Source organism: Nycticebus coucang, chromosome 11, assembly GCF_027406575.1.
Source record: "Nycticebus coucang isolate mNycCou1 chromosome 11, mNycCou1.pri, whole genome shotgun sequence".
Classification (NCBI taxonomy): domain Eukaryota; kingdom Metazoa; phylum Chordata; class Mammalia; order Primates; family Lorisidae; genus Nycticebus; species Nycticebus coucang.
Window position 1 is genome coordinate 60360688 of NC_069790.1, and position 20714 is coordinate 60381401.

The 20714-nt window shown below is 37.1% G+C and overlaps 1 protein-coding gene across 1 annotated transcript in view; it reads right to left on the minus strand.

Annotated features, from left to right (window-relative positions):
• The window catches only part of CDK14 (cyclin dependent kinase 14), a 535950-nt gene that overhangs the window by 352121 nt on the left and 163115 nt on the right, over positions 1–20714 (minus strand). The window contains exon 4 of the mRNA XM_053553550.1: positions 9081–9175. Coding sequence (XP_053409525.1) covers positions 9081–9175 — 95 coding nt within the window. The remainder of the gene's footprint in view (positions 1–9080; positions 9176–20714) is intronic.

Sequence of the window (20714 nt, forward strand, 5' to 3'; positions counted from 1 at the left end):
ATCCCCGCCCTCTGGGTGACAGCAGGGTGTTCAGAGGTTAGTTCCTTGGCACGGTTGTGGCTCTGGTTCTGTCTATCCAGCCCCATGATATTCCTGCCTATTTTTAAAGTCTTGCCAGCAGGTCTGTGAGCCACACAACAGATACCCAGAATCCAACCCTCGTCATCACCTCCCCTGCTCATAACATCTCAGGTTTAGCTTATATTGCAACAGTCGCCCAACTGTTCTGTTTCAGAACTTGCTCACCTTCAGTAAACTCTTAAGAAAGCAGCCAGAGGGCGGCGCCTGTGGCTCAAGGAGTAGGGCGCCGGTCCCATATGCCAGAGGTGGCGGGTTCAAACCCAGCCCTGGCCAAAAACCACAAAAAAAAAAAAAAAAAAAAAAAAGAAAGAAAGAAAGCAGCCAGAGATATCATTTAAACTCATTTCTCTACTCAATACCCTTCAGTAGTGGCTTCCCATCTCATTCTAAGCAAAAGCCAAAATCAGTCAAAATAGAACCTTACCAGGCCAGTACAGTCTGAACCCACCACGTCTTGGGCTCCTCCTACTGCAGTCCTGATCACCCCTTCTGGCCACACCCTGCTGCTTCTCACACAACCCTTTTGTCTGGAGTGCTCGTCCCCGACGTCTATGTCACTCATCCGCTTTCACCTCCTTTGGGTTTTCACTACCCTATTTTGACAAGTATAATATGCTCCCATGTACTCCGTATAATGTGCATCTGCATTCTTGGCCCAAACTTTTAGGAAAACACCCCTCAAGAAAGTGGCTGGCTCTGGGCTAACAGGAGAGGGCTAACATTCTCCTGGTAAACATGCAGATCATACTGCCTTCCCACAGCTGTCCACTCTAGGAAGGCTTCTCTCCCAGGAGCCTATCCCATCCCATCAGGTCAGGGCTGCCACCAAGGTGCCCATGCATGTGGCCAGTAGGATAGGAGCCACTGAAGCCACTTGGCCCATGGGTAGCCTGTGCAGGTCTCCCAGCCCCCTCTGCACAGCCAGGCCCTGGGCCTCAGGCCTTTGCCAGAATGGCTGTCACCCCCTCCCCAGCACTGTGCAGGCCCCTCCAGCCTGCTGCCACCAGATCTCGGATCCTCCACTAGACTGGAACACTATGTGCCTGCGTGCTCTAGGAGGCGTGCTGGGCGCCCCAAATCCCGAGCCACATTATGCATGTATAATGCACATCACAATTTTTCCCTCAAAAATTTGGGCAAAAAAGTAGCAATATACACAGCAAAATATTGTGAAGACTTCTCAGCAAGGCCTTCCCCGATCGCCCGTTTTAAAGCTTCATGTATACCTACATGGCCACGTACATTTATCTCACAGTTAAAACGCTCTATTGCGTAGGGATAGTGAAATCTGGAAACCAGAATATGGATGAAGAGCTACAGTTTCTCAAGAACAGATGTGGTATAAAATCATGCAAATTAAAACATTCTTCATGGATTTAAAAATCAAAATGTATGAGGCAGGGAAATCAAATAATCAGGTAAATTGTGTGGCAGGGTGAAAAGACAAGACCTAATTTTCAGCTTACAGCCCCATATTCTAAACACGCATGCTTTAGACCAGGGGTCCTCAAACTGCGGCCCGCAGGCCACATGTGGTATGTGATTGTATTTGTTCCCGTTTTGTTTTTTTACTTCAAAATAAGATATGTGCAGTGTGCATAGGAATTTGTTCATAGTTGTTTTTTTTTTAAACTATAGTCCGGCCCTCCAACGTCTGAGGGACAGTGAACTGGCCCCCTGTTTAAAAAGTTTGAGGATGCCTGCTTTAGACTATCATATAAGACTCTAAGAAGACAGTCAACACAGGTAAGTTCCAGGATAAAATGGGATGGCAGGCATCTTTAGCCGTGGAAGACTTGAGCCCAAAGTATTATCCTTACCCTTTTAATGTACCTGAGTGATTTTAGCAAATCTGTTTTAAATCATCTAAGCATCATTTTTCCTCATCAATATAGTACTGGATAACATTATGTGCCCTACCTACCTCAAAGGGCAGAAACTAATGGAACAGAAACTATGAAGCGCTCTGTAGCATGTACACCATAATAAAGATGTTCTGTGGGATTTATGGTTTTTGTTAACACAGTTTTCTTTTTATTATTATTACTTTAACAATTGTATTTATTTTAATACAACATCCTCTGTATTATTTTGTGCAGCCTAACTGACATAAAGAATTTTGTCTGTAACATTTATGGATACAGTTTAAAATTTACTAGAACTACTTAGTAAAATTCCATGTTAAATATGAGATTTTTGTTTTATGTAATTTTATACATTACTCTAGAACATTTCTCTAGTTTACAGCATAGAAGAAAAAAAAACATTGCTCCTAACAATCATGATTAGCTTTGAGTTTGCTGCGTTTTCTTCTGTTTTTAAAGCTTAACTGAGGTGTAATTGGCATACAAATGACTGCATATATTTAATATATACAATTTGATGTGTTCAAACTCATTACCAGAATCAAGACAATCAAGGTAATAAACACATCCATCAGCTCCACAAGTCTCCTTAGGTAGCTTTGCTTTTATATTTCTGGTGGAAAGAACATATAAGAAAGATCCACTCTCCAAAGAAAGTTTTAAGTGCACAATGCTGTATTATTAACCATAGGCACTATATTGTAAAACAGATATCTAGAACTTGTATGTAATTATTAAATATGCAGTAAAATGTTGCAAATATGTGTCACTCTTCTGTAATTTAAAATAGAACAGTTATGAACTTGAGAGCAGCATATATTTACACAAACATATTTTCTACTAGTATTTTTATTTCCACCTATGAAATCTATTTTAAATTATTCAGCATGGTATTAAACAGGATAATGCAGCACTTATTTATTCTTTCACAAAAAGAAATATATAAAAAGTAAACTAATTTTCTGCTTAAGTAAAAAAAATTTATTAGAATTGACACAATTGACTATAATCTGGAGTTAAGGATTCTTAACTGTTTTCTGTGTTTCTCTTCAAAGTCTTAAACTTATTCAGGAAAAAAGATAGCTGTAACAATACTTTATTTATTTATTTTTAATTATTTCAGGTTAATTGAGGGTACAAAGAATTAGTTTACACTGTTTGCATTTGTTAGGTAAAATCCCTCTTATAATTGTGTCCTTCCCCCAGACCAGATTCCTTTTCAAGCTAATTGAGCCACTTCTTGGTTAAAGAGGTTCCTTTGCAACTATGGGAAGAAGGTAGTATTTAAATCTGCAAGCTATGCAGAGGTCCACGTGTTACTGAGCACAACATGAGCAACCCTAAGGGGTTCTCAGTCTTGCAGCTTCCAGATCACTGTATCTACATACTTTATAAGTTAATAGAATCTAAATTCCAGAACATTGTGGGAACTTTTCATAGTACTTAAGAAGAGAATCTACACAAATAATATCACACCATCCACTGAATCACTTTAGTAACAACTTCCAAAAGAATCTCCTTGAGTATTCTTTCACATCACCAAATTTTCCTGACTTATTTTATTATTCTGGCCCTCAGATGGCTTTTATAAAACCTGAGAATAATATAAACGAGGTAGGCTTAGCAAGAAACAGAAATTTACTGCATGTATATTACAATAAATAAGAATCCTTTGCTTGGTGAAACTCAAATTACATAGGTACCACAAAAAGCCCTTGAACACTTAACTAATTGTGAAGTCAAAAGGATAAATCTAATAGAAACCAACCAATCTTCAAATGAGTATGGGGCTATTGATTTTCTTACACTATAATGTCCCCTACCTCAAAAAGGAGTACTATGAATTACATGGAACTACAAAGTCAACATTGTTAGAGGACAGATGGATGGCCAACAAACACATAGAATAATGCTCATCATCCCTAATCATCAGAGAAATGCAAATCAAAACCGCTTTAAGATATCACCTAACCCCGATGAGAATAGCCCACAAGGTGCCAAACCTATAGATGCTGTAATGGGTACAGAGAGCTGGGAATACTTGTATACTGTTGCTGGAACTACAAACTAATACACCCCCTTTGTGAAGAAGCATGGAGAATCCTCAAGGAGCTAAAAGTAGATCTTTTATTTGATGCCACAAGCAATCCCATTACTAGGTATCTGCCCAGAAGGAAGAAAAAATAATTTTATCATAAGTATACTTACACTAGCTTGTTTAAAGTAGCTCAATTCACATTTGCCAATATGTGGAAACAACCCAACTGGCCCATGAACACATAAATCAACTGTGGAGTATGCATACCATGGAGTACTATTTAGCCATAAAAAGATGGAGACAGCTGGGTGCACAGCTATAATCCTAGTATTCTGGGAGGCCAAGGTGGGCAGATTGCCCTGAGCTCCCAGGTTCCAGACCAGCCTGAGCAAGAGAGAGACCTTGTCTCTAAAAATGGCCAGGCATTGTGGCAGGTGCCTGTAGTCCCACCTACTTGGGAAGCTGAGGCAAGAGAATCGCTTGAGCCCAAGAATTGGAGGTTGCTGTGAGCTGTGACACTATAGTACCCTATGGAAGGTGACAAAGTGAGACTCTGTCTCAAAAAAAAAAAAAAAAAAAAAAAAAGATGGAGACTTTTCATCTTTTGTATTTACCTGGATGGATTTGGAAAACATTCTTCTAAGTAAAGTTTCTCAATAATGAAATAGTAAGCATCCTATGTACTGGATACCATGTTGAAACAAGTACATGAACAACTATAGGCCCACACAAGAGAAAAACACAATTATATCAACAAGAGGGGAGAGTAGAGGCCTTGGTAAGGTCCCGTCTAATGGATACAATGTAGCAGTATATGGCACACAATCTGGGTGAAGGACTCGACTTCAACTTGGACTCTATCTCACAAACACAAAGAATGCTACTTCAACTTGGACTCTATCTCACAAACACAAAGAATGCTACCTAATCATATGTACCTTCATATTAATCCAAAATTTAAAAAAAATTTTAAATTTAAAAAAGAAAATAGCTTTAATGTTAATAATGTGCAAACATGACAACATTAAGTTTAGGAAATTTAAGGTTAAATTGTTTGATGCTTATTTCAGAACTTGCTAAGTAAGAAAAGTTTTACACTTACATGTGTATATATTTATGTGTTTAAGTGGAACCTAGTGGAATATATGGGGCAAAACTGTAACTTATAAGTTTTCTTTGTGGAAACTTAAAACACATTTCATAATTGAAATAAAAGTTTATATGGCTAGGTTACAATCTGTCTACAAAACTTATTTAAACTATAAAGTAGTGTAACTGTATTTATGATACATTCAGGATATTAAGTGTAGAATAAAGGAGGGTTATGGAAAGAAAGAAAAGTCAGCTCAGCGCCTGTGGCTCAAGCGGCTAAGGTGCCAGCCATATATACACCTGAGCTGGCAGTTTCGAATCCAGCCAGGGCCTGCCAAACAACGATGATGGCTGTAACCAAAAAATAGTTGGGTGTTCATTTGATCCTGCAATCCCATTACTGGGCATTTACCCAGAAGGAAAAAAGTCCTTTTATCATAAGGACACTTGTACTAGACTGTTTATTGCAGCTCAATTTACAATCGCCAAAATGTGGAAACAGCCTAAATGCCCACCAACCCAGGAATGGATTAACAAGCTGTGGTATATGTATACCATGGAATACTATTCAGCCATTAAAAAAAATGGAGACTTTACATCCTTCGTATTAACCTGGATGGAAATGGAAGACATTATTCTTAGTAAAGCATCACAAGAATGGAGAAGCATGAATCCTATGTACTCAATTTTGATATGAGGACAATTAATGACAATTAAGGTTATGGGGGGGAAGCAGAAAGAGGGATGGAGGGAGGGGGGTGGGGCCTTGGTGTGTGTCACACTTTATGGGGGCAAGACATGATTGCAAGAGGGACTTTACCTAACAATTGCAATCAGTGTAACTGGCTTATTGTACCCTCAATGAATCCCCAACAATAAAAAAAAAAAAAAAAAAGGTGAGTGTTGTGGCAGGCGCCTGTAGTCCCAGCTACTTGGGAGGTAAAGGCAAGAGAATTGCTTGAACCCAGGAGTTGGAGGTTGCTGTGAACTGTAATGCTACACCATCTACCCAGAGTGACAGCTTGAGACTCTGACTCAAAAAAAAAAAAAAGAAAGAAAGGAAAGTTTCCAGTTTCCTTTCCCTCTTCTGACCAAAGGCTCAGCCTAAGTAAAATTATACAACTGAACAGGAGATATATAGTCCAATAAGGATTCACAGTAAGATGGGGCTGGGTCTATCTTACTAACAATAAGACCTTGGAAAATTCACTTAATCTCTCTAATCTTTAGGCTTCTCCTTTATAAAGTACTGATATTAACATCTATAAGGCTGCTGAGAACACTAGAAGTGACAATGACTGTAAAGCCTTTAGCACAGTGGTTCTCAACCTGTGGGTCACGACCCTTTGGGGGTCAAATGACCCTTTCACAGGGGTCGCCTAAATACATCCTGCATAACAGCTATTTACATTATGAGTCATAACAGTAGCAAAATTACAGTTATGAAATAGCAATGAAAATAATTTTATGGTTGGGGGTCACCACAACATGAGGAACTGTATTAAAGGGTCACAGTATTAGGAAGGTTAAGAACCACTGCTTTAGCATAAAAGTCCACAAGTTTAGTTGTTGATTTTTATTATTGTGATCATACTTGCCTTAAACTCTTTCATCTCCCTTTCTGCAGCCCTCACTGATTCATCCCAAGCCCACAGTGTCCTTCTGTTTCTTACCTTGAATATGCTCTAATACCCAAAGTATTTCACCCTTCAAAATTATTATCGCCTTTCCACTGCTACAAAACATGACAGAATAGAGTGGAGTTTATTTCTGCTATATACTGTGAGGAAACCAATCTGATTAATTCAAGACAGCATGTAAGAATCTTCATTGTCTTGCGATATCAGCATATTTACAAAGAATATGCAATTAGAAGGCAGTTTAAGAAAATAAAAACTTTAGGCAATCGTCAGGGAAGTTATTTTCATAATAGGAAATTGCCACCTCATCAGGCTAATCCTTCTAAGAAGTCTACATCTTTCCTACCCAAACTGAGAAGATTCACTTAAGAAATTTCTGTAGCCTGAAGGTCTTCTTTTCCTCAAATGCTGATTTCAGAGATTCATTAAAAAATCTTTTACTTAAACAAAAACAAAACAAAGTTCAAGTACAGCAGCAAGAGAGCAAAATCACAGAAACAGATGAGAATAGAAAAAGAAAAAGGAAGGTGGAAAAGGAAAAAGCCAAAGAACAATGGGAAACGAAGGCCAAAATGGCAGAGAGGACAACAGAAGACAGGTGGGCAATCCCTAAGCCACGGATGACACAGCTTGCCTCATTCTCAGAATGAGAAGAAAGCAATCAACCTCATGTCTTCACTCCACAAAGAAGTCAGGAATGAAATGTCCCTTGTAGGAACCGCAGGTGTCCATGCTATTACCAGACTGACTGAAGAGGACCTGGGATGTCACCACAAGAATTGGGACCAGGGAAAATTTCACTCACATAAATAAAGTGACTATGTATGAGTCAGTCTTATCAGCAAATACTGCAGGACAGTCAATTTCTTTTCATATTTTGGCAATTCCACAAAATATGAAATCATTAAATGACATTTAATCCAATGCACATTTTATGCCTTGTGAGTATATTTCTTTTTTTTTTTTTTTTTTTTAGATCTAGAAACATGTTTTCACCTTTTCTTTTTGTTAGTTTCTCTATCACATCACTGCTTTTAATGTCCAAACTATTTGTCTTCCTTTTAATTTAATTAGCCAGTTTGAGGGGGAATAAGTCACTTTTTCTCTATCCTAAAAAAATTATAAAAGTTAGTCAAGTACAGTAAGGAAAATCTGTATTTCATGGAAATATGTCAACTTGAAAATATGAATAAGTCCCAAGTCTAAATCAACTGAATACATGATTGACTCCAAAATTATGAATTAAACAAAAGAAATTATGTTTGCATTGATCTGTGAATCTGTATCCATTCTTGCTACCATGTAATATATGCAACTACTCAGCTCTAGCTGTCCTTGTAGCCACATTACCATATTATTCAAATGTATCTATCATTTATATGTAAATAGACAAGATGAATAGCTTCTTCATGAGACAACAATTTTCAAATGACAAACAGACACAGGCAGACATTAGTAAAATAAAATGTTGCAAATATTCATTCTTTTATATTTTTAAGGAAAAATGGTAACTGCTTCAATTTTTTTTAAAAAGCAGTATAGCAATTTTAAAACAGGATGTTAATACACTCACAATGCCAACAGCTACTCTGCTCAATGAAAGTCTGCACTAATGTCATTTCTATCCTATAAATTACATGTTCTCAGACCCATCTGTGAAAATTGGGATGTTAATTATCATGGTTACATTTCATGATTCCACAGTTAAATGCTGAAATGGCACTACACAAATACCATATGTTTTTCTAAGAGAAATGAAGAAAGATTAATTATGAGTTCAAGTCTAAGTCTTTCAGCAAGTAATACTCTCAACACAATAAGATCATTACCTTGTGTGCTATGCAAATTGGAAGTTTTAATTAATAGCTGAAATAGTAACTGAGGGGAAAAAGTTTTAAGTCAGTCTAAATTGTAAGTATCAGGCTTTCCTCCACCAAAAAAAAAAAAAAAAAAAAAACAAGCAATCTAATAAGGATGCTTTTGAGAAACCAAGTTACAAGTCCAAAGGAAAAATATTTTTATTGCCTATGAATTTTCTTTGATAGTGATCATCATGCCATTTAATCCTACTTGATAAAGCTAAAAATTATAGTGTATTCTAGTAACTAATAGGAATAAATAATATAGCTGATGAAAATTCAACTTAATTTTCTTGTAGTTTTCTTTTAAAATATGTATCATTCAAAAATCACTTATAAAGCCACTATTTTATGCAAAATTACAAGTCTCATCCATTCAGATAAATGGTCTACCTCAGTATAGCAATCTAAAAACAAAAGTATGATAGTTATAGTTAATCTATAACATTAAAAAAATTTCATTCATATTTTAAATGTTTGAATTTAAAGGCCTTATTTTACTTACCACATATTCAAACACAAGTGTCAGCGTCTCCTTGGTATGAATGATGTCATGAAGTAGCACTATGTTAGCGTGTTTTAGTCCTTTTAAAAGAGAAGCTGCAAAATAAAGTGAATGGAGAGACAATTTGTAATGCATAATAATCAAATATATAATATCATTATCATTTTGGCACATGAAATATATCTATTTTCCCATGTTCCCAGCCAATGACAATTCAGAATCAAGAGTACAAAGGAAAAGGTTTTCATTTAGATAAAGCTCCACTCAATTATTTCAACTCTCATCTGTTATTAAATTCTAATTAGATTCCATTATGGGCAGAGTACGTATGTACGTGTTGTGGTTCCAGTTCTTTTGAATCTTTAAAATTATTTTATTACCAAGAATATGATTTACTTTGGTAAATATTCCATGTGTATGCAATATATATTCTGCTGGTGTTGGGTGGAGAGTTCTAAAAATATCAATTAGATCCTACTGTTTCATAGTATCGTTAAATTCTTCTGTATCTTCACTGATTTTCTAACAGTGATTCTAGCAGTTATTGGGAGAAAGGGTATTGACATACCCAAACTATAAATGGGGATCTGTCAGTTTCTTATTTGAGTTCTGTCTGGTTTTTGCTGCTTGTATTTCAAAACTATGTTGTTTGCTGCATGCACATTTATGATTGCTATGTCTTCTTTGTGAACTGACCATTTTGTCAAAATATAATGTTCCTCTTTGTCTCTGGTAATTTTCTTTGCTCTAAAGTCTTCTTTGTTTGAAATTAGTATAGGAACCCACCTTTTTCTTGATTAATGTTTACACGGTGTATCTTTTCCTATCCTTTTTCATTTATCCTACCAATATCATTATAGTTGAAGTGCATTTCTTATAGACAGCATATACGCTGAGTTACTTTTTTCTTTTAACATCTTATGCCAATCTCCAATTTTTCACTGATGTGCTTAGGCCACTGACATTCAATGTAAATATCAATATGTCAGGTCATCTGTCATTTGAATATGTTTTTCCTTTGGGCATCTTACAATTCAGTCTTTATTTCTGATTTGAAAATACTTCTGTATTTTCCAGAAGTTCAATTAACTCTTTTATTTCACTTTCTTCTTTGCCCATTTCTTTCTTACTTTTTATATTTCCAACTCAAGGTGTTTTTTTATTTGTTTCATATACCCAAAATCCTGAATGAGAATATTTAATTCATATTTCAGTGTTGTGTACAGTTTTCTTCAATTATATGGCAGATTTTGTCAAGAGTTTTTTGTCAAGAGTGTAGCTAAAATGCACCGATTGGTATTTTCTAATCTTTTAGAACAGCTTCTTTAATAGACATGGGTTACTTTCTTCTGTTCCTATTCATTTAACAGACAGGGTTCCTAGCTTGAGGGCCTCAGACTTCTGTTTTGCCCTTGTCTATGTAGTTTTATAGCCAGTGTTCATTTGAGAAAGGAGGGTTTGTAGTGTCTTGCTTCTTTTGCATTTCCATGGAATCCTTTATTTCCCCTGTTCATTCCTTCTTTACTTTCAGTCTCATGTCTTAAGGTTTCTCTTCCCCCGCCCCAAACATTTATTCACATATACATATCTGAACCTCCCTCAGAAGCAGCACTTTCCAATGGCTGCCAGTTCAGGTCCCACTCACTTTCAATCTTCTTTCCTGTAGCCAATTCTGTGAACTTCATCAAATCTTAGCGTTCTCTTTTTGGAGCAATTTTTGTCTGTGCTTAAACTAAGTTTGGCACATCCCCGTACTGTGTTTCACAGATTCTTAAGCCTCTCTTAATCTTCCCCTGTGCTGTTTTCTGTAATCACAGTGTTGCTGCTATCTGCCAATGCTCCACAAGGTGCAGGTCTTGTGTGCTTTTATTTGAGTCTGTGCTGGAACTTTGGAGGAGTGTGAACGGGAAGACTCAAGATCAGGCAGCCACACCATTCATAACCCTCCAAACCCCTTATCATACAAGAACAGGAATTTGGTGGATGATGATGATGATGATGATGATGATTATTATTATTCGCACTGATACACCTCTACTCCTAGATCAAGGCCTGGTACATAGTAGGAACTCAATAAATTTGCTGAATGTCATTATCTAGGGTTCCCAGGGGTGGGGATGGCTATTCCTTGAATGAGAAGGGCCTGCTGCCTCCTGGCAATTCTTCCTCAAGTTTGACTTATCTTCCTTTCACTCTGAGACTAGCACTAGCTCCAAACCTCAGGCTGATTACACTCAATTTCAACTAAGGGACCCCGGATATCTACTGTTCCAAAAAAATCAGAGAAGACCAGGTACCAATGTTAGCAATGTAAAGATCCAGGAAAGGAAGAGTTGGTTCTGCCTCTTAAATGCCATTTCCTCCCCTACATAAACTTCTTTTCCTTTGATTCAAAGAAGAAATTAGTCACCCCCCACTACCTATAATCAGATTCTTTACAACACTGCTTATCTCAAAAATAAATAAACAAACAAATAAATAAATAACTTAGATTAAGACTTCCATTTTTAAAAACAATTATCACAAAGGATATAATCAGGGACTTGCCTTTTCCTTTTTTTTTTGGATTATCTCCCTATAATGGATTGTGAAAAATAGAACTATAGGGTCTAAAGACATGAATATGTTTATAAGATATTACTTATTAAATTTGGGTGATGGATTTACCCTTAAATCTTTCTAACCCCATGTAAGAAAAAATGGGGGGAAATAGGTAAAACAGGCCGCATAATGCAAGTAACCAATCCTATCAAATAATCCAAACCTTTATTAAATTATGAGCATTTTATATACTCATAAGCAAAAGTATTAATTTAAAGATAAAGATAAATTCCTTTTTTTTTTTTTTTTGGTTTTTCAAGCAAAGTGCATTAGTGAAAATAAACAATGCTCAACAGTGGTTCTAGGAGAAGAAAAACAGGAAAGAACAAAGATCTTGTAAGAGAATCCAAAGAACGTCAACACCATGGAGACTGTTTTCTGTAATTCTGTGAGAGTCCACTTCAAAGTAAGTGAAGTTTTACACGCTCAGGGGCTCACGGACTCCTCAGCTGGAGAAGCGGGTGGGGCAGGAGGTTCTGTGAGTTGGGCCCAGTGAGGAAGAAGGGCTTGTTCCAAACTTGAATGCATCTCTCTAAAGATAAATTCTTCATTCCCCAGTAACAACAAAAATAATCAGAATTATTTCTCCCTATAACAATAACCATTTAAGTACTCAAAAATGATAAAAAATTTCCTCTATTATTATTAATTAATATCAAAATCAATTTTGGATTTTTCTTAACTTTATATCTTGAAGAGAGTAAAGAAAACTAATTTGCATATATTCTATCAAGAACTTGTAATAATTCATTTATTCATCAAACATTTATTCAAAATCCACATGCAGGCAGTGGTGGCCCTGAGCAGACCTTGATCCCTTGATAAATACTCGATAATACGGCAAGACTACATCTTTAAAAAGAAATTTACAATACCAAGAGTGAATCCTAATGTAAATAATGAACTTTGGGTGTGAATTATATGTCAATATTATAAGTCTATCAATTATAACAAATGTACCACCCTGGTGGGGGTGCTGATACTTAGGAAGGCTATGCTTGTGCAGGGGCAAGAGGTTTATGAAAACTCCCTATACTTTCCACTCAATTTTTTTATAAACCTAAAACTGCTCTAAAAAGCAAAGTATATTTAAAAAATAAAAATCAAGAGATTGACCCACGTTTTCAGTTTTTAAATAAAAATAAAATAAAAAATATTAAGTGAAATAGCATTTTAGGTATGCGGTCACCACGCAAAAGAGGGTTCACTGGACAGTTCTCAGGGAAGGCAAAGATAAAGCAGGTACACTGTTAAGTTCCAGTGTGATTTCAATGAATGTCAGCACTCATTAGTAGGGTTATTGCCAACGCTATGAATTTAGCCTTAAATCTTTCTAAACCCATGTAAGAAAAAATAGGGGGGGGGGAATAGGTAAAACAGGCTGCATAATGCAAGTTACCAAACCTATCAAATAATCCAAACCTTTATTAAATTAAAATATGAGCATTTTATATCCAAGCAAACCTGTTTCAGGGCAACATACTATATTTTTAATGCAAAGACAAATTTTTATAAACATAATTGGTCCAAAAAATCCCATTTAGACCAAAAATTGATTGGTGTGGCTGGCTGCAACACTAGAAAACAACAAATGTTTTCTCTCTGGAAGTGAATCAGAAGCATCAATTCTATTCCAAGGCCAAAGAAGTATAAGCTAAAAATTGTAGGGAGGTCTTTTCTTTTGCACCACATATATCTGCCAAGGGCAACTTAGTTTTGGATACTAAAAACTTTACTGTAAAAATATGTACTAATTTATTTTATCTGAGCTTTATACTCAAGTGAGAAAATAATTACAATAACACAATAAAATCCCAGCACTCAAACTTCGAAGAAACAATCAATATAGGGTTACCATAGAATTTAATATAGTCAATCCTACTAATTTACAGTCTTCCTTCTTTAATTATTCAACTACCTATCAGCCTTAAACAATTGAAGTCTGTTCAAATTTCTAGCTTTCAGACATCAATCTGGAGATCAACTTCACATTTGCTCAATTTAAAAATAATACTTGCTCTGTACTAGTCTGAGATGCACTCATCCTCAGAACTCATTATTTCAAGCCACACCCGAGGAATTTTTAAATGGTGGCAAGGTATGGTGCTTAACACCTTGCCTGTGCAGGAACTATTACAGTCGAAATGAATTAAGGACCTACTGAATATCATGTGACAAGAAAGGAACATGGCGTGGTGACACAGCTTTAGAAAGATACTCTGCAACTTTATCTGTAATCTTGTCAAATTTCGTTTTTCTCGTTACTCCCTCAGGTTGGCAAATTCAGTGATGATTCGTCCTTACTGGCAACAACTCCATAAAGTTTCTGAAGCTCCCACTTCAGGGCGAATCCCAGACCCTGAAGATCCTTTGCCACAGGATTCTTTTTCCCTTTCTCCCCCATTACTGCCTTTTTTCTCTCACCACTTACACCTAAATTGCTTCTCATCTCTCAAAATAATATCTTCATACCCATCATTTCCTACTATGTTTTACCCACAATTTCAGTAAAATCAAATTCCTGCCAACATTCATCTTGGGGAAGAAATTTTCTTTTTCCTGACAGAGACTAATATTATAGAAAAAGGTCATGTCATTTTTTGTGTTATATTTTTGACCACTTGTACCTGGAGCCTCAAGGCCTCCACATTTCCTTCTAATAAGTCTCAATTATTATAGATTTTATACTTCAGAATCTATTTATATGGACTTTGAAACACACTGTCAGTTAAGTGAGCATCAACATCTGAATTTGAAAGCAGGCCCTCTTTCTTTTGAGATTAGCATAATGAATGCGTACTTGGAAAAGGACAGAGGCACTAATTTCAAAGCTGATGGCAGGAAAATGACATTAATGGACAGAAAACAGTCTATGATATCTACCAACACTGAGGTAGGTGACAGACATGACTAACTTTGAGGCTGCCAAAGGCAGCAGCCACTGGTCCCAGCAAGGTGCCAGATACTGTAGTTGCTGTTGTTAGCAAGGCAAGCGAGTCGCCCAGGCTGCCAAGTCCGTCTGGTGATAGCACCTACCACTTCCAGAGCCAGTCTGTCCCCCTCTTCAGACAAACTCTGTCAAAATAATATTCTATGTAATCCTAACAATATCCTAAATATATCACATGTAATTTTATCATCGTCTACATATAAAAATCCTGTAAGATTAGTGTCAGTAATTCCAGCAAGCTTGGTTTCTTCACAAATTTTAAGTAGACATGTGGCAACATTTTAAATTCATTTCGCCAGGCAGTTTGAAAAGGTACAAGCGTACCCAAGGAAAAGACTTGTAATTAGGACTTAAGGTGAAAGTGGTAATAATAATTTTTGGACTATGATGTCAGAAGAATACAAAAACAGAAAAATGCTGTTGCTCATAAAGGTAATTGTGCCTTTGACAAAGTTCCAGTGGGATAGAGGGGCCCAGGTAGCCCTTCTTTAGGTCGGCACAGGACTCAGATAGACACTAATCAGACATATTCAAACCTTAGCCTCCCACCTTGAGAATAAACATGTTCAGTTTTCACTTTGCCTTGGAAGAGGATGAATTTCACCTGAACTCCAAAATTAAAATAAATTTTGAGTTAATACAGAAAATCAGAGTAGGTTCCTTTTACCAGGTCCCCACTGCAGCCACTGAAAAAAAAAAAAAAGTTAACAACAACAAAACCCTTCCGTAATATTTGAAATTATTTTCTAGGTCATTATTTGACACCCTGCTAGGAAAAGAGAGATTGCAAATACATACAACCAATCATCTCTCACTTCCCCTTTAGCCTCTGCAAAAAAATAGTGCACCCACATTTCTTTTCATCTGTTTTATGTGCTCTTTTTCAGTGGGGAGGAATGAAGGGGCTGCTGCCTGATTTTTCCAGAAGACAAGAATTACTACCCATAAAACCCAAGAAGCCAACTACATCTCAAGCTATAACCACAACAGACATCAACTTTTTCTTTAAGCTCACAGCTGGATAGGTCTACAGCTGCTAAAATTTCCTTTTACTACAAATAGTAAAACTACTTTCAAAGAGAAGTTCTAGCCCATTTACAAACATGCAGAGAATTCTGAATATTTTCATAGCTAAAATATTCTGAGAGGGGAAATCTGAAGAGGGAAGTAAAAAAAATGGATACACAGGGAAGACCAGATTGCTTGTTTGGCTGTGTTTATGACGAGGAGATGGTCTACAGGGAGAGAACACATGTGTGTGTACCCTGAGGACCGACACGCAGCTCCCAGTCAGTTCGCTCACGGTTCTGTAAGGCAGGCTGCCTATTCGGCCTACATACCAGGAGGCCAACTGTAAATGCTGTGGTTCTGCTCAGTTCTGCACCTTTCTCCTTAATGATATAGACATGACACACACTCAGAACCATCCACTAATAAGTGAAAAAAATGAAAGAGTCAGGTAAAAAACAAGATGGTCCATTTGACCCCATGTTTGTTTTTTCTACTTTATACGCACATGCATACACCGAGTCAGCACTGAGTTATGGGGTAAAAAGGTCACCAATAACCCAAAACAGAAGGTTAAAATAAATGTGGTATCGTGTCATCTTAATTTAGCTAAAATCACTTTTAGGATTTAGAGATATGCCTTTTGTTCACCAGATGTCATCCAAAGGTGGAAAGGTAACACAACAGGTTAGGGATGCTTCATAAATAGCATCTAAGTTTCTTAGAGATTTTCTATTTGAGGATGGGCAAAAAAAATCAATCCCACTGTACAGTTCTGCTCTGCTTCCCCTTACATTCTCTAACATCACAGAACAGAAAGGTGGTGTCAGAAATTGCAGCTTCAACCAAACCTCTTACCGTTAATACCTGTTTACCCTTGGCTGGACTACCAGGAAAGAGCAGTCAGCTGGGGGCTATTTCCATGTTGCAGCCCCACATGACTACATCAACTGCTCAGTAAATCACAGCAAGAACAAATTCTTCTCAGTATAGAAGAATGAAACTACCAATTTTTGACATTTTTGACCCACTAACACAGCAATTTTGCATGGTTCAATCTGCCTCAATGCAATTTTAACTTTTTCACAAATGCTTGCGGAACTTGTTACTTTTACCACTGTTAACAATCAAACCAATTAATCTAATGCCAAATGGCCAAGAATTGACTACGGAAGGGAAAAAGAAAGATATGAAGAATCTACTCATCAAACCATGGATACAGCCAAGGAATGAGAGAGAGAGAGAGAGAAACAATTTAATTTTCTCTATTTACCTTTCTGCATCTTTGAATTGTTTATGATAAAGATATATTACTTATATTTTAAAAAAAAGGAGATATCTGAAAAAGTTCTTTATTACAGGGTATTGGCTAAAGAGAACTGACACAACAGTGTAAAAAAATAAAGCATACAGCTATTTCACTCCACAGTCGATATGCAACTATGGTGAGACTGTAATAGTAACTCACTACAACTGCAGTGAGAGTCTCCACTGCCAATCCCTCCTCACGGGGTATGGGTGGAAATACTTATAGTATTTACACTGCAGACCCCACAGCAGGCCTATAATTTGCTCTCTATCATACACTAATCCAAAATGCTGAAACTATTTCTTGCCTAAATACTTTCCTCCATCTTTCTTTAAGGCTGCATAATATTCCATGGTGTACATAAATTGTGGTATATGTACACCATGGAATATTATGCAGCCTTAAAGAAAGATGGAGACTTTACCTCCTTCATGTTTACATGGATGGAGCTGGAACATATTCTTCTTAGTAAAGTGTCTCAAGAATGGAAGAAAAAGTACCCAATGTACTCACCCTTATTATGAAATTAATGTAGGACCTTCACATGAAAGCTATAACCCAGTTACAACCTAAGAATAGGGAGAAAGGGGAAAGGGAGGGGAGGGAGAGGGAAGGAGGGGGATTAATGGGATTACACATGCGGTGCATCTTACAAGGGTATATGTGAATCCTAGTAAATGTGGAATGTAAAGGTCTTAGCAAAATAACTAAGAAAATGCTACAAAAGCTATGTTAACTAATGTGATGAAAATGTGTCAAACAATCTATGAACCAAGTGTATGGTGCCACGATCATACTAATGTACACAGCTATGGTTTAATAAAAATAAATAAATAAATAAATAAATACTTTCCTGCGTTAAAATTAATTTACTCAGTACAAAACATTCTCAATTGTATTGTTTGTCACAGAGGTAGGACTGGTGGTATCATGGTCCATGTACTGTCTTCAGGCAGAAAAGAGACAATTGAGGGGCTGAGAGTTTCTGAAAGACCTGATAACAGAAGAGCTGTTTTTGTCTGGCCATAAAAAGTAGGCTCACAAGCTGTCAGGCAGTTGGCTCCATTGTAACTATTTTACAGTTTCCTACACGTGGGTTACATGTATAGTCAGCAGGAACATACAAACTGTGTAATAAAAAAAGAGATATGGTTGGGCACCAGGCCTGTCTTACACCTTTTAGCTAATAAGAATGAAAATTTACATCACATTTGATATTACTGTTTGACCAGGCCTGAAACAACTTCTCTTTACATGAAAGCATGTGAGTAGCTATTGTGTATCCTTTTACACAGATGAAGATAAGTTTAAAGTCATAAGGTGTCTTCTTTGCCATGGCTGAAGGCCTGCACGTGGGACACTCAACTTTCTAAGACACCAGTCAAGAGGAGGAACACTGCCAGACTCTCCCACAAAACTAGCACATTTCAGGACACATCCGGCTCCGCCCCATGGTCAGGAAGTGGAGTTCACAACACCTGCAGCCACAGGCCTAGCATGCGGCGCTTCCCAGAGTACAGTCCTCCAACCTCCACCTCAACCTCACAGGCATACCTGAGATCCACGCAGCTTCACTGGGTCCTTTCCCCAACTTGCCAAATCTGAACTTCCAGGGATGGGACCCCGAAATAATCCAAGAAGTATTTCTTTGTCATTTACTACGTGCCAGTCACTGGGCACTAGGGATAAAGCAGGGAAACACAAAAACGCTTGTTCCCACAAAGCTATACTATATTTTGACCAAGGTTTGTTATGATGCTTACGCATCTGAAAGTTTGAAAATCACTGTGCTATGTCTTTAATGTGGGGAGAAGTGTGGCCTGTTTGTGAGGGGTGTGTGTTTATGCATTTTGTTACATTTCAATCTAGTGGCTGCTTCACAGGCAAATCAACAGAAACAGCCGAGTTAGTCACTCACTCCACTCACCTACTATCTCACTCTTTTTCTCTGTCTTTCCATCAGCTCCCCACCACCCCCGTCACACACGGAGACACGCAGTCATTGAGAGAGATTCCACTAAAAGTTACAGTCTTGAGTTAGAAGGCAGAGGAAATCAATTATTCCTAAAAGTTGAGGGTATTCTGATGTGTGCAGTATTCTCCTACTCAGTCCAAAAATGCAAAACATGCCAGCCCATTAAGTTGTCCAAACAAAATGTTGGTAAAGTCATAATTACATGGTCTTCTCAATCCCACAACAATTTCTAAAATCCGTGAAAGAGTAAAGGTTTTCTACTATAAGGCTCTATTAACCAAAGTAGCATGGTACTTATATAAAAGTAAACACATGCATCACCAGAACAGAACAGAGAACCCAGAAATAAAACCATCTACCTACAACCGAGTGATTTTCAACAAACCAGACAAAAACATACACTGGGGAAAGAACTCCTATTCAAAAATGTGCTGGGAAAATTGGAGAGCCACATGCGGAAAAATGAAACTGAATCCCTATCTCTCACCACACAAACAAATTAACACAAGATGGATTAAAGACTTAAAGGTAAACCCTGAAACCATAAAAATTCCAGAAGAGAGCTTGAGAAAAACTCTTCCAAATATTGAGCGAGACAAAGAATTTATGACTAAGACTTCGAAAACAAATACAACTAAAATAAAAATAAATAAATGAGACCTAATTAAACTAAAAAGTTTCTGAACAGCAAAAGAAATAATCAACAGGGTAAACAGCCTACAGAATGGGAGAAAATATTCACAAACTATACATGCAACAAAGGACTTCTATCCAGAATCTACAAGGAACTCAAACAAACAAGAAAGGAAAAACCAACCCCATTAAAGAGCAGACAAAAGACATGAACAGATTCTTTTTCAAAAGAAGACAGACAAATGACCAACAAACATGAAAAAATGTTCAACATCACTAGTCAGCAAAGAAATCCAAATTAAAACTACAATAAGATATTCTTTTTACCCTTGTTAGAATGCTCATTATTAAATAGTCAAAAAACAATAGTTGTTGGTGCAGATGGGGTGAAAAGGGAATATTTATACACTGTTTGTACATATGCAAATTAGTACAACCTCTATGGAAAACAGTATGCAGATTCTTCAGAGAACTAAAAATAGACCTACCATTTGATCCAGTAATCCCACTACTGGGTATCTAACCAAAGGAAAAGAAATCCTTATATCATTATATCAAAAAGACACCTGCACTTATGTGGGTATCACAACACAATTCATAATTGCAAAGATATGAAATCAACCCAAGTACCCAGCTATATATGGGTACATAAAGAAAACACAGTATATATACACCAAAAGGTATTAGTCAGCCATGAAAAAGAATAAATTAATACCTTTTGTAACAACTTGGATAGAACTGGAAGCTGTTCTCCTAAGTGAAGTATCTGAGCGATGGAAAACCAAATATTCCATGTTCTCACTTATAAATGGGAGCTGAACAATGGATATACACAGTCATACAGAGTGGAACAATGGAATTTGGAGACTCTTAAGGGGGGAGGAGGAGCAGAGAGTTAAAGGATCAAAAAATCACCTATAGGGTACAATGTATACTATTCTGGTGACAGGTGCACTAATAGCCCTGACTGTACCACTTGACAATTTATCCATGATTCGAAAAACAACTTGTACCCTCTAAATGTCTTCAAATTTACAAAAGAAGAAAGACAACGACAGAGGAGAAAGGAGGGGGAGGAAGAGGAGGAAGTGGGGGACAAGGAGAATCAAATGCTTGAGGGAGCAAGAGAAAATCCTCAGTGCCTCTGTGATGTCATCA